Here is a 12,185-nt window from a genome sequence, read left to right as displayed (position 1 = left end):
TAAAAAGCTCCAAGTCGGGAAAGTTCAGCATGGAGCAAACCCTGGATGTTCAGCGTTTTAAGGAGAGGAACAAAAGCCACCCAAACACGCAGGCTGGAATTAGGTGTGGAAGAAGCGGTGGAATAGATCACACTTCTATTTTAATGAAATGTTTATCCCCCAGCAGTGACAGCACAAGTGTGCAGCAGGTACAAAGTGTCACAGAAAATGTTTCTTTTGCAGCAAACACCATTCCAAGGAAAGGGGATTTTCTCCCAGCCATCCCTTGGCATTAATTCCCATGAGTAGGGAATAGAGCAGTGCCTTGTTTTGGTGTCGGTCCCATTGCACTGGGATTTGAGATCCTGTTCCCCAGGAGATCTGCAGATGTTGAGGGTTTGTTTATTTTTCCACTAAAGGACGTTCATTGAAGGATGCCATCTTGGAAGAGCTCCTGCACAAAAAATGTTCAATCCTTTCCCAAGGCCAAATGCATTTCACAGAATCCCAAAATCCCAGGATGGTTTGGGTTGGAAGGAACCTCAAAGCCCACCCAGTGCCACCCCTGCCATGGCAGGGACACCTCCCACTGTCCCAGGCTGCTCCAGCCCCAGTGTCCAACCTGGCCTTGGGCACTGCCAGGGATCCAGGGATGGAATTCCATCCCAGCCCCTGCCCACCCTGCCAGGGAACAATTCCTCATTGCCAAGATCCCATCCAGCCCTGCCCTCTGGCACTGGCAGCCATTCCCTGGGTGCTGTCCCTGCATCCCCTGGAAATTGTCTCTCTCCAGCTTTCCTGGGGCTCCTGCAGGCCCTGCAAGGCCACCCTGAGCTCAGGCCAAAGCTTCTCCTGTGCAGGTGAACAATGCCAGCTGTGCCAGCCTTTCCTGCCAGCAGAGCTGCTCCATCCCTCTGCTCATCCTGGAGCCTCCTCTGGGCTCTCTGCAGCAGCTCCAGCTCCTCCCTGGGCTGGGGCACCTCTGCAGCTGGGAAATCACCTGTGGGGGCTCAATCCCAATCCCTCTCCTGCTGCTCACCTGCTTTGGATGCAGCCCAGGTCACATTTGCCTTTCTGGGATGCAAATGCACATTTCTGAGTCGGGCATTTTCTATTCTTCACTTCCTACTTGTATTTTATATGTGCCCAGTTCCCACCTTCTGCCTCACCTGTGAGGATTGCAGAGAGAGGAACCTGCTTCTAATCCACCCAGGATCCTCTCAGCTCCATCCACATCCACCCAAGATCATTTCAGCTCCATCCACATCCACCCATGGTCCTCTTAGCTCCATCCACATCCATAAAGGATCTTTTCAGCTCCATCCAGATCCACCCAGGGTCCTCTCAGCTCCATCCAGATTCACCCAGGATCATCTCAGCTCCATCTAGATCCATCCAGGATCATGTCAGCTCCATCTAGATCCATCCAGGATCATGTCAGCTCCATGCAGATCCATTCAGAATCATTTCAGTTCCACCCAGATCCACCCAGGATCCTCTCAGCTCCATCCAGGATCCTCTCAGCTCCATCCAGATCCATTCAGGATCATCTGAGCTCCATCCAGATCCACCCAGGATCCTCTCAGTTCCATCCACATCCATCCAGGATCCTTTCAGCTCCATCCAGGATCATCTCAGCTCCATCCAGATCCACTCAGGATCATCTCAGCTCCATCCAGGTCCACCCAGGGTCCCCTCAGCCCCTCACTGGCGGCTCAGCTCCCACTGCTCAGTGACAAACCCCACAGGACCCTTCTCCAGGGAGGCAGCAGCTGCAATCAGAGCCTTGCTGCATCTTCCTGGATATTTTCATGGAATTGTGGAGCAGGATGCCCGTGAACCATGGCAGGGGAGAACATCCCACCTGCAGGACTGGGGAGAAAGCCCTTGGGTTATAACAGTGTGCTTTTAGAAGGTCAGGACAGCTCTTCTCCTCACTCAGTGCCTTGGAAAATGGAGCTGCAGCTTCTTTTAACCAAAATCCCCACAAATCCCCCTGTGGTGGGCACCCAGAAGGAAAAATAAAGCTCTGATCTGAAATCTGGGGAAGCTCTGGGTCCATAAATGCATCCCAAGGGCCAAACACAGAGCAGGGCACAAAATCCTGGCATTCCATGTTCAGCTCCTCTGAGCTGAGCTCCCAGCTTTGCAGTGCCAGTTCTGGAACCAGCTCCTCTCTCTCTCTGGTCAGACATTATTGGATTTAATAAATTTCCCAGATTTAGGTGGCAGAAAAATGTAATCATCACCCATTGGGAAAAGATCAGCTGGAAAACAACATCAAAATTCAGACACATCAGGATTTGCTGGGCACAGCCTGAGTACGAGGATAAATTGAGGTAAAATATTGGCTGAATTGTAAATTTATGGTAAAATTGCAATTTTTGGGTAAAATTACCATCTCTTTACAAGCAGTTTATTGAGAATGTGTTGGTACATTTTGCTAAAAGTGGCAGCACATTTGAGGCAGGATCAGAGAAAGTCTCCTGCCTCAGCAGGTACCACTTGTCAGAAAGCAAAAAATTAGACACAAATTACCCAGTGTTTAATTCCTGATAGCAGAAACAGTAACCAAGTAAAACAAGCATTTCTAATTCAGCATTTTTCCACTGGAAAATATCATTTCACTGCCATTGAGATCTCCTGCTGGGGAAAAAAATGCATTTTAACAGTTTGTAAAAGACTAAAGCACGCCCATTTTTTGTCTTATTTAGGTACAATATATCACATTTGAAGAAATCAGAATGAAACCAGAATGCTTTGACTGATTCAAGTTAGATTTCGTTTAGAACTTAACTTAATATAAACTTGATTTTTTTAATGCCTGTTATTTGTTTTCGCGAGAAATAGAATTCAGAGCATCAGAAAGTTCAACTGGCTTGAAATTACGGCTTCCATTTCCTTTGCATATTCATCTCTGTGCAAACGGGAGCTGATAATCTGCGTGTTCTCCTGCAGAGCTGTGATTTTCTTACGGGGCGGGGTGGTCAGAGCAGCTGCTCCAGCCCACTCACTCCACGGCAATTTGGGTTTTCTGGATGGAGCTGGTCCCTGCTCCCTCCCCAGCTACCACTGAGACCCCTGAGCAGCATTCACAGACGGTGCCAGCAAGTAAAATCTCAAATATGGTGATCTCCTCCCGAGTAAGAAAGGTGGAAATAGAAATATCAAATTACACGTATTGTTGGGAGGAAAAAAAAAAAAACCCCACACCAGTTTTAACGTTATTCAAGGAAAAAGAAAACAAAACCCAGCAAAAGTTAACTTCTTATATTTTAATAATGATAAAAACCATCTGTCCTCACTCCCTTCCTCTCACAACCCCACAACACAAGGGTTCCACACCAGACATGCTGAAGCAAAGATATTTAAAATATTTAAAAGGCTCCCAGGCACCTGTGCAGTTTTGATTTCTTTCACGAGGTTTTGACATTCCTCAGGGTGAGGTAACCAATTTCCAGGTGTGCTCTGAACCAAAACCCTATCAGAAACCCTGGGAATTCCCCTTTGCTACCTCTGAATGAGATATCATATATATATATATATATATATATATAATTATTATTATTATTATTATTGATATATTATAATTACATATATGTAATTATATAATATAATTATATATATTATAATATAATATATAATATATATTATAGTATATATATTTATATCATTATATCATAGTATATATTTATATTTATTTCTATATTTATATTTATATTTATTTCTATATTTCTACATAGAAAATTTTATAAAAATATATATGTATATATATTTATAGACATATAGATATATTCATATATTTTATATATATTATATACACAAAAATAGATTTAAAATCTATTTTTATTTATATATATACGTATATATGTATATGTATATATATATATTTTTATATATATATATATATATTTGTGGGGTGTTAAACTGAACTGCCATAGCTTTATTGTCAGCTGTACCTAAATTCTATGATTTTATGCTTCCAGCTTTAAAATACTGCAGGGAATTCAGGGTCCAACGCAACATTTTGCTTCCTTCTTTTTAGCTTGATTAAAGAGGACCAATTAACTCCCATGGAATGTTTCTGACACTGGCTTGGTGGCACTCTGGAAATTTTATTCCAAATTTCTGTCTCTTTTTTTTTTTTCCTTTTCCTTGAGGCAATCATTTTCACACCAGGGAGAGCTGTTTAGTACAAATTTGACAGCAAAAAAAAAAAAAATTCTAGAGGAGGAAGGAGGAAGAGAATCCAGTGCCAGCACATCTCCTGCTTTTCCATCGCAGCGTGTTCCTGGTGGCACAGCAGAGAAGCAGAGCCGGCAAAGCAAAGCTGGGGAATTTGCCAAAGCCCACGCAGGGTCTGCAGGAGAAGAGGGGAATCAAGCAGGGGGTCCTGACTCCGAGCCTCTTGCTTGTTTTTAATAGCCCACGCTGCTTTCTTCTTCTCCTGAGCCCCCAAAAATAGCCCAAAGGAGTGACAAATCCTTCGGCAAACAGATTGGAGTGCAAAAGGTCAGCAGGGCACAGAGCAAGGCTGGTGGGTCCTGGGTGGGATCCTGGAAATCCACCTGGGTTTCCTGGAGCTACAGGAGAGGCAAAGGTTCATCCAATTCCCTCAGTATCGGGGTCGTTGGAGAGGGATTCCTCTGCAGAGGGACCTGGAGGGACAGGACACAGGGAATGGCTCCCACGGCCAGAGGGAGGGATGGATGGGTGTCAGAACCCAGGACGTTCCTCTGGCTGCCCTGGTGACTCCAGACCCTGGCAGGGGGCTCAGAGACCTTGGCACAGAGTCACAGACACCTGTGCCTTTGATTTTAACCCATGGAAACAATTACCAGCTGTGTGTGAAGATTTACAAGCCACAAAAGTTTCTATAGAATGACGGTGAATTTACCACAAATAGAAAAGTAGAATTTTGACGTTTTTCAAATGGGGGTTCAAGAGGCAAGATGGAGGAATCTGGGCGTGTCCAATCTTTCTCTTTCTTCTTCTTGTCCTCCATCTTCTGCTGTGATAGCGACACTTTTAAATTAGTTTAGAGATAAACTGTCTAACATGTGATAAGTATTGAAAAAGTATTGTAAATAAAGTACACATGGTTTTTAGTATAAAAAAACAACACTACAGTTTAGAGTAGAGACAAACTGTCTAACATAAGTGATAAGTATTGAAAAAGTATTGTAAATAGAGTACACATGGTTTTTAGTATAAAAAAATAACACCACAGTTTAGAGTAGAGACACACTGTCTAACATAGGTGATAGGTACTGAAAAATTATTGTAAATAAAGTACCTGTACTTTTTAGTATAAAAAAATAACACTGCCCTGAGGGCAGTCAGAATACCTCAACCCAACCTGCAGGTCACACCTCAGTGAGTCAAAAAGACAATGAATTAAATAAGAGCAAATAAACAACCTTGGGAACGAGAGCCGAAGAATCCCATCTTCTTCGGTCTCAAAGATGAGAAAAAGAAACTTTCTGACGCCTCAGAGTCATCTCGACACCAAAGACCATGTCAGATGGGATGTTGGGAATTAGGAATTGTTCCCTGGGAGGGTGGGGAGAACCTGGAATAGAAATCCCAGAGAAGCTGTGGCTGCCCCTGGATCCCTGGAGTGACCAAGGCCAGGCTGAACAGGTTTGGAGCAGCCTGATCTAAGAGAAGACCCCCACCCATGGCAGGGGTTGGAACTGGAAGATCTTTGATGTCCCTTCCAACCCAAACCAGTCTGGGATTCTTTGGTCACAGTGATGAAGCAGAATTCTCTCATCTTCTCCTCCTGCCCCAGACAAGGTGCAAAACTCAGCTCTAAGGCCTCAGGTCAGGGGTTCTGCTGCTTCCTGAGTGCCACAGCTCCATCAGGAATCAGCTGCAGGAATTTACCTCAAGGGGTTGAGAGCTTCCTCCACGTTTAGTTTTGGTTTTAAAAGGTTCTGTCTTGGTTTGAAAAGCCAGGTGTCTGCTAAGGAAGGCAGGAATGGAATTCCTGGAATTTTCCTTGAAATGGAAAATGTAAACCCCTCCCCTGCAAATTGTTATAATTTTGAAATTAAGGGGCTCTCAGGCAAAGATATGGGAGTAGAAATAACAGTTCTTTATTAGGGAAATTTAAAAAAATGCAGTAATACAAAACAAACCACTGCCAGAGTCAGACCATGTCCTGCCCCCTGTGTGTCAGGGGTGGCACAGCCCCATCCCATGGGGGCTCAGCCCTCCTGCAGTGCCAGCTGTGCTGCTGCTGCAGCAGGGATCCTGCACAAGGGGGGAGTTTTCCTCTGCAGCTCCAGGGCTGCTGCAGATGGGCCTGGGCTCCCTCTGGCAGTGCAGGGCAGCAGAAAGCTGCTCCTCTGGCAATGCAGGGGGCAAAGGCTGCTGTGCTGTCCTGGCTCAGATTGGATCCAGGTAGGAATGCTTGGCTCCTCCCCTGGGCCGAGCTGAGGCTGAGCCCTGCTTATTCAGCGCATGCACAGGAGGAAGGGGCGTCAGTTTACGCTCCCAAAAGCTGCTGTGTGAGCTCCACCTCGTGTGATGTCAAACCTCATTCTGTCCTTCTTACAGAGAGAAAAAAAAATAAACTAAAGACTTGGGGAAGCCGTGGGTCCTGATTACAGCACCTGTTCCTTCTCTGTTGTTGCAGGGATGACGTGCCAGGCTCGCAGCTCCTACATCACCAGTGAGATCCTCTGGGGCTATCGCTTCACCCCCGTGCTCACGCTGGAGGATGGATTCTATGAGGTTGACTACAACAGTTTTCACGAAACCTACGAGACCAACACCCCCGTTTACAGTGCCAAAGAGCTGGCAGAGATGGCCAGCCGAGCAGAACTGCCCCTGACCTGGTCTGTTTCCAGCAAGCTGGACCAACACGCCGAGCTGGAAACGGAGGAGGAGGAGAAGAACCAAGAAGACCAAAATGAAAGAAACGGAGACGTGGCCAACTTGGAGAATGAGTCCAAAGTGTAGGACCAGGGGAGACATAAAGGCCACCTCCTTTATCTCCTCCCTCTCTGCTCCCTGTTCCTTTCTGCGACACGCCTTTAATTTTTTTTCTCTTCCTGTTATTGGTAACTCATGGAAAATAAACATTTTAGACGAGAAATCCCAACTTCAACCCAAGAGATTCCCAGACTAAGCCAAGGCGTGGGTTAAAGCTGCAACACCCACCAGGGATGGTGGAACCTCCCCCTGGCAGTGACTGGTGGCCCCTCTCCAGTGCAGACCTCCAGGTTTATCAACGTCAACCACACAAAAACCAATCCCTGAACGCAAAGGAAATGGATGCAAGGGATTTTAAAGGAGAGACTAATTAATGCCCATCAAAGCAATGGGCCTTGACTGAGTTTTTATGTATTTTAGGACACTTTCACAGACTGGGTGACAGTGGAATGGGCCTTTCAGCTTTAAGAGGAAGGTGAGCAGAGGGACCTGCAATCCCCCACGACCCTGTACATATGCCTTATGTAACTATTTCTCTCTACATTTAGTAATAAACGCCGCATGTACAAAAGTACTGTAGTAAAGAACTTCTAAATAATGTACACAGCTGTGTAATTAATGTAGGTTTAGAAACAGAGCTCTAGAAATATTGGGATGCAAAAACTAACTACCCGTCGAGTAGGCATTTCTCTTCAAATATTTGCAGTGTAAAATTGATTTAAATTTATTTTTTCTTTCCCCTCCCCTCTGTGACTCTTCTAGTGGATAACATTTTCTCCAGTGTACCAGACTGGCAGCTATTTAGAGTACCTCACTGTTGGCCAAACAGATTGTTTCACTCACTCTAAAAAGCCATAAGTCTGGGAGAGGGCAGGGTAGAGAATTGTCCTCCTGACATACTGTGAAAATGTTTACAAATAAGGCAAAACCCTTCCTGGCCACTCTTTTTTGGGGGCACTTCGACCGAAAAATTGAGGCTGTGGCAAACTCATGGCTAACCAGAATTTCCTGTGCACTCTTCATAGAGCAAGCGTGTGTCATGTGGAGGTGTTATCCTTAACGTGCAATATCCAGGGAATCTGCTCCCGTGGGATTTCGGTGGAGCAGTCTGCTACACACAAAAAAACCCACACACACACAAGCCATTGAAAAACGAATGTTGCACCTCAGCCAGTAAATTTTAGCTACTTCAGCTGGGAAAGGAACAGCTGGATTTCGTGTGGAGCTGGAATCCATGACATTTGCAATTTGCTGGTGCTGAGGGCGCGGGGGGCACGACATCCCTGGGGGTGTCCTTCCACCAGGATTCCCAGGAGAACACACAGTGGATCCTGCCTGGCTCAGGGGAGCCCTTCCTCAGTGAGTTCCTCCACCTTAGGTGACTCCCTGGTTGTTGTAAATCCCTGGGAAACCCTGGGCATCCCATCCCTGGGCAGAGGGAACTCGCATCACTTCCATGAGAGTGGGGGAGCTCAGCCCCACCAAGAACAGCATTTCTGCCAGCAAAGGAGGAGAAGCTGCAGCCTTAATTTTGGGGGGTTTTTTCCCATGCCTGCCTACTCCGTGAAGAAAGAAAACACTGAAGAGAACCCGAAGCTTTTTTTTTTTTTTTGTACAGAAAATTTACGTTTAAATAAAAGAGAAAAAAAAAATAAACCTCAGGAGAAACTTGGTGGGCAGGTGGAAAAATTTGCACTGTGATATAGCTTTGGCATTAAATTCACACCTCTTTTCCTTTTTTTTAATTTTCTTTTGTGCTGGTACAACTGCCCCTGGCTAATTTTCAGAGAGGGTGGCTGATCTGGGGGGGCCTCCAGGTGAGGAGGGCACAGCAGGGCCTGGGGAAGGGAAGGGAAGGATTGCACACCAGGGAGATCAGGCTGGATGGGAAGAGGTTTTTATGGTTTCAGCATTGACCATTTTCCCCTAAAAGGCATTCCCAAGGAATGGTGCAGGATGAGGATTTTGGGCGGATGATTCTGGCGGCTCAGTGAAGGTTGGGACATTTCTGAGAGACAGCTCTTGGCCTCAAGCTCATCCTCCTGCCCCAGCATCAGCCCCGTGCTCCAGCCCATCCATCCCCACCCCCATGGCTCCCCAGCAGGGCTGCTGAGGGTTTATTGGGTTTTTTAGGGGTTTTTAGGGCCTCCAGAGCCCCTCTGGAAGCGTTGGGGCCGCCTGCGCGTGTCCGTCCCGCCAAAGGTGCATGAGCTGAAAGCAAAGCTTTCCCTCTGAGGATAAACCTGCTTTTTGCTCTCACAATTCACTGGGCCACTCGTTGCTGCAGGTTGAGACAATTTGTGTTGCAGCTCAGGGCCCTGATGAAACCTTTTTTTTTTTGGTGTCCTTCAGCACGGAAAAAGAGACTTTCCGCCACTGGGGCATGCGCATGTGTAAGCTTTATTTCTGTGAATAGGGCACTTACAGCTTAAGGCGTGTGTGTTCTGTCTCTTTCTCTCTCTCTCTCTCCCCCTGTATTTTCTTGTCTTTGGTATCCATGTAGTACGGACTGTAAAGTTTATGAGATCTCATTTTTGTAACATAAGCTTTAAAAAAAAAAAAATATAGAAGCCTCCCAAGCTTTCAAACGGGGAAGCTTCACGTAAACTTTGTACTAGAATGTCCCTATCAAACACCTCTATTTTTCTACAATGATTGATTAAGCAGTTTAACAATGTATTTTGTGTCAATGATTTCAACTGAATTGGTACGAAGACAATTAAGAATTGAATGCTGTTAATTAACAATGGATTTTCAAGCCGTATATCCTGAGTGGTGTTTTCATTGACAGTAAATCATTTAACCCAGGGATTTCAGCTCTTAGTCCTGAACAATCTCTGAGGAAAGCTCAATTCCCTGTAGGAATATTTGTGGCAAATGACATTTAAGGGATGTGGCTAATGTAACATCTTAATGTAATTGGCTACAGAATTAATCCAGACCCATTACACTTCTATTTCATTCACTAATATATTTTGATGGCTTTTTCGTGGATTATCTTGTGATTTTTTTAGGAGAGAAAGGATTTCCAGAGGTAAATGTGAGCTCTCAGTTATCCCCTGGAGCTCTCAGCTCTTTCTTCACTGACCAGAAGCATTGCTGAGTGAGAATGTGACCTTCAGCAAATGCCCCAAGCTCAGCTCCATCATTTCCCAACAAATGCCTCCTTATCAGAATTAAACTAAATCACCAAAATTAATTTGAAGCATCACCCAAGAATGCAGATGTCCTGGTGGATGTCTATAGATGTCCTGATCTGCCTCTTTGCCCTACAACGCCAAAGCCATGGGAGCCATCCCAACAAATTCAGCAGCTGCCAAACCCAGGAGGGACAAAAAAAGCTCTTGAAGTTCAGTTCAAGGTTTTGGTTTCAAGTCTGGGTTGCTCGTGTTCCTCTGCTGGAGTTAAAGAGGTCACTCAGGCCTTCCAAAACCAGGGAAGGATGAAATTCCTGAAATGCCTGTTCTGTTCCCAGCCACAGGGCAGCACTTTGGGCTGTTTAGGAAGGGGAAGGTCTGGAATCAGAGATCCCTTCAGCCCAGGGGTGTCCAAAGCCACATCCCACTTCCCCCAAAAAACAAACCCAAGATCCACAAGAGCACTGGCACCCCAGCCCCTCTGCCAAGGGCTGCCTTGCTCTGGAATTCTCCCAACAGCCCCAACTTTCTTCACCTTTGAGTGTGGAAGGATCCCTGCCCCTGGCAGAGGGGTGCAACTGGATGATCTTCAAACCCAAACCATTCTAGGATGCTACGATTCTATAATTCTATAATTCTGTGAAATCTTTGAGGTTTTTAATGGAAGAATGGAAAATCCCTCATTCCCTGGGCCCAGCCCACCCATCAAGGTATTTCCTGAGGCAGGATAATGCCCAGGTTTGTCAGCTCCTCAGCTGGAGCTGTGTCATCCTCGCTGTCCAGCAGAGCACAGCCCCGGGAGGATGCACTCTGTCATTCCCAGAAAACCTGGGATCTCTGTCTCGCCTGCTTTTTGGAGATTTGAAGTGGTGAATTTGTATCATTTGCTCCAGTTCTTTCATGTGGGTGTGAATGAGAGGCTCAACATCATTTGTCTCCTGTGCTTTGGGCACCTTGGACATTCCTCTAGCAGCCACCACCAGAGCTCCTGGCTGTCAAACATTAAATTTTTCCTGCTGTGCCACTCCCTGCCCATCAAAATATCTTTTTTTTCAGAATATCAACCTCCTTAACACCAGGTTACTCCACTCAGGCACTTTTTTAGGCCATAAATCAAACCTAAAACAGGAGGAGTTGGCTTCTCTTCCACTCTTGTTCCCTCAGCTCCCAAACACCTCTTTGGAAAGAGAGAAGGAATAAATCTGGGCTTCGAGCTGTAAATAATTCTTAAAGACAAGACCTGAAGAGCTGTTATTTGTTAATGATTTCCTGAGTGGATTTTAAACTTCTAGGCTTTGGTATTTTGGAGGGGAGAGGTGGTGCCAGATGTTCACGAGTCATTTTGTGGGTTTAGCTTTTCTTTCTCCTCATTTATTCTCATGGTTTTATCAGATCCTCTGGATTTCCAGAAATTATGATCCAGTGGCAACTCCAGTGCAGAGGTGCAGTTATTTTGCCACTTCCACTGCCCTGTTTGTTGCCTGTTGATGCTCCAAGAGTTTCCCATGGAGAGCCCAGAGACATCGTATCCAAAAATAGAGTTCCAGAGGGACTTGGATCTTCCTGTTTCACCACAAGTGTGAAATCTGGTTTCTATTCCAGGGAAATTCACAGCTACAAACCACAGCTCATCCCTCCTTCCCCCCAGCTCACGTGTCATCCACACAGAGTAAAAACTTCAGAGTTTCTGGTAACATCAGCTGCTTTTAGGGATTTTTTTATAGCGGGCAGGGATGGGGAGAGCTCTCCCTACTGTTTTTCTTTTTTTATTCTTTTAAATCAAAAGCAGCAGCTCCAAGCTCACAGCTGAAGCTGTTTTCACTCAAATGATTACAGTCAATCATTTGCACTGACTTTCCTGGAGAATTTAAGCTGTGAGAACTGTTATCCCAGCAAGTTTTCCTTCATGTATCGCATTGGAGTCCTCTGGGACTCCTTCCAGCACAGGCAAGGAGTGTTCCTGGCTCACCAGGATGGATCCTCACAGCCACCTTCCCTGGCCTCTTCCCCATCATCACATCCCAAATCCCTCACTGGAGCATCACATCCCTACCACAGCTCTTCAGTCTTCCCAAATCTTCCCAAAAGGTAACTCTGATCAAATTAAAAATAGCAATTTTAAAAAAA

The 12,185-nt window shown here is 45.6% G+C and overlaps 1 protein-coding gene across 1 annotated transcript in view; it reads left to right on the top strand.

Annotated features, from left to right (window-relative positions):
• KCNJ6 (potassium inwardly rectifying channel subfamily J member 6) overlaps positions 1-7,392 on the top strand; it is a 168,306-nt gene extending 160,914 nt beyond the window's left edge. The window contains exon 4 of the mRNA XM_030948862.1: positions 6,623-7,392. Coding sequence (XP_030804722.1) covers positions 6,623-6,948 — 326 coding nt within the window. The 3' untranslated portion in view covers positions 6,949-7,392. The remainder of the gene's footprint in view (positions 1-6,622) is intronic.
• Positions 7,393-12,185: the final 4,793 nt, after the last annotated feature.

Source organism: Camarhynchus parvulus, chromosome 1 (genome assembly GCF_901933205.1).
Source record: "Camarhynchus parvulus chromosome 1, STF_HiC, whole genome shotgun sequence".
Lineage (NCBI taxonomy): Eukaryota > Metazoa > Chordata > Aves > Passeriformes > Thraupidae > Camarhynchus > Camarhynchus parvulus.
This window is presented reverse-complemented; position numbering and strand designations above follow the sequence as displayed.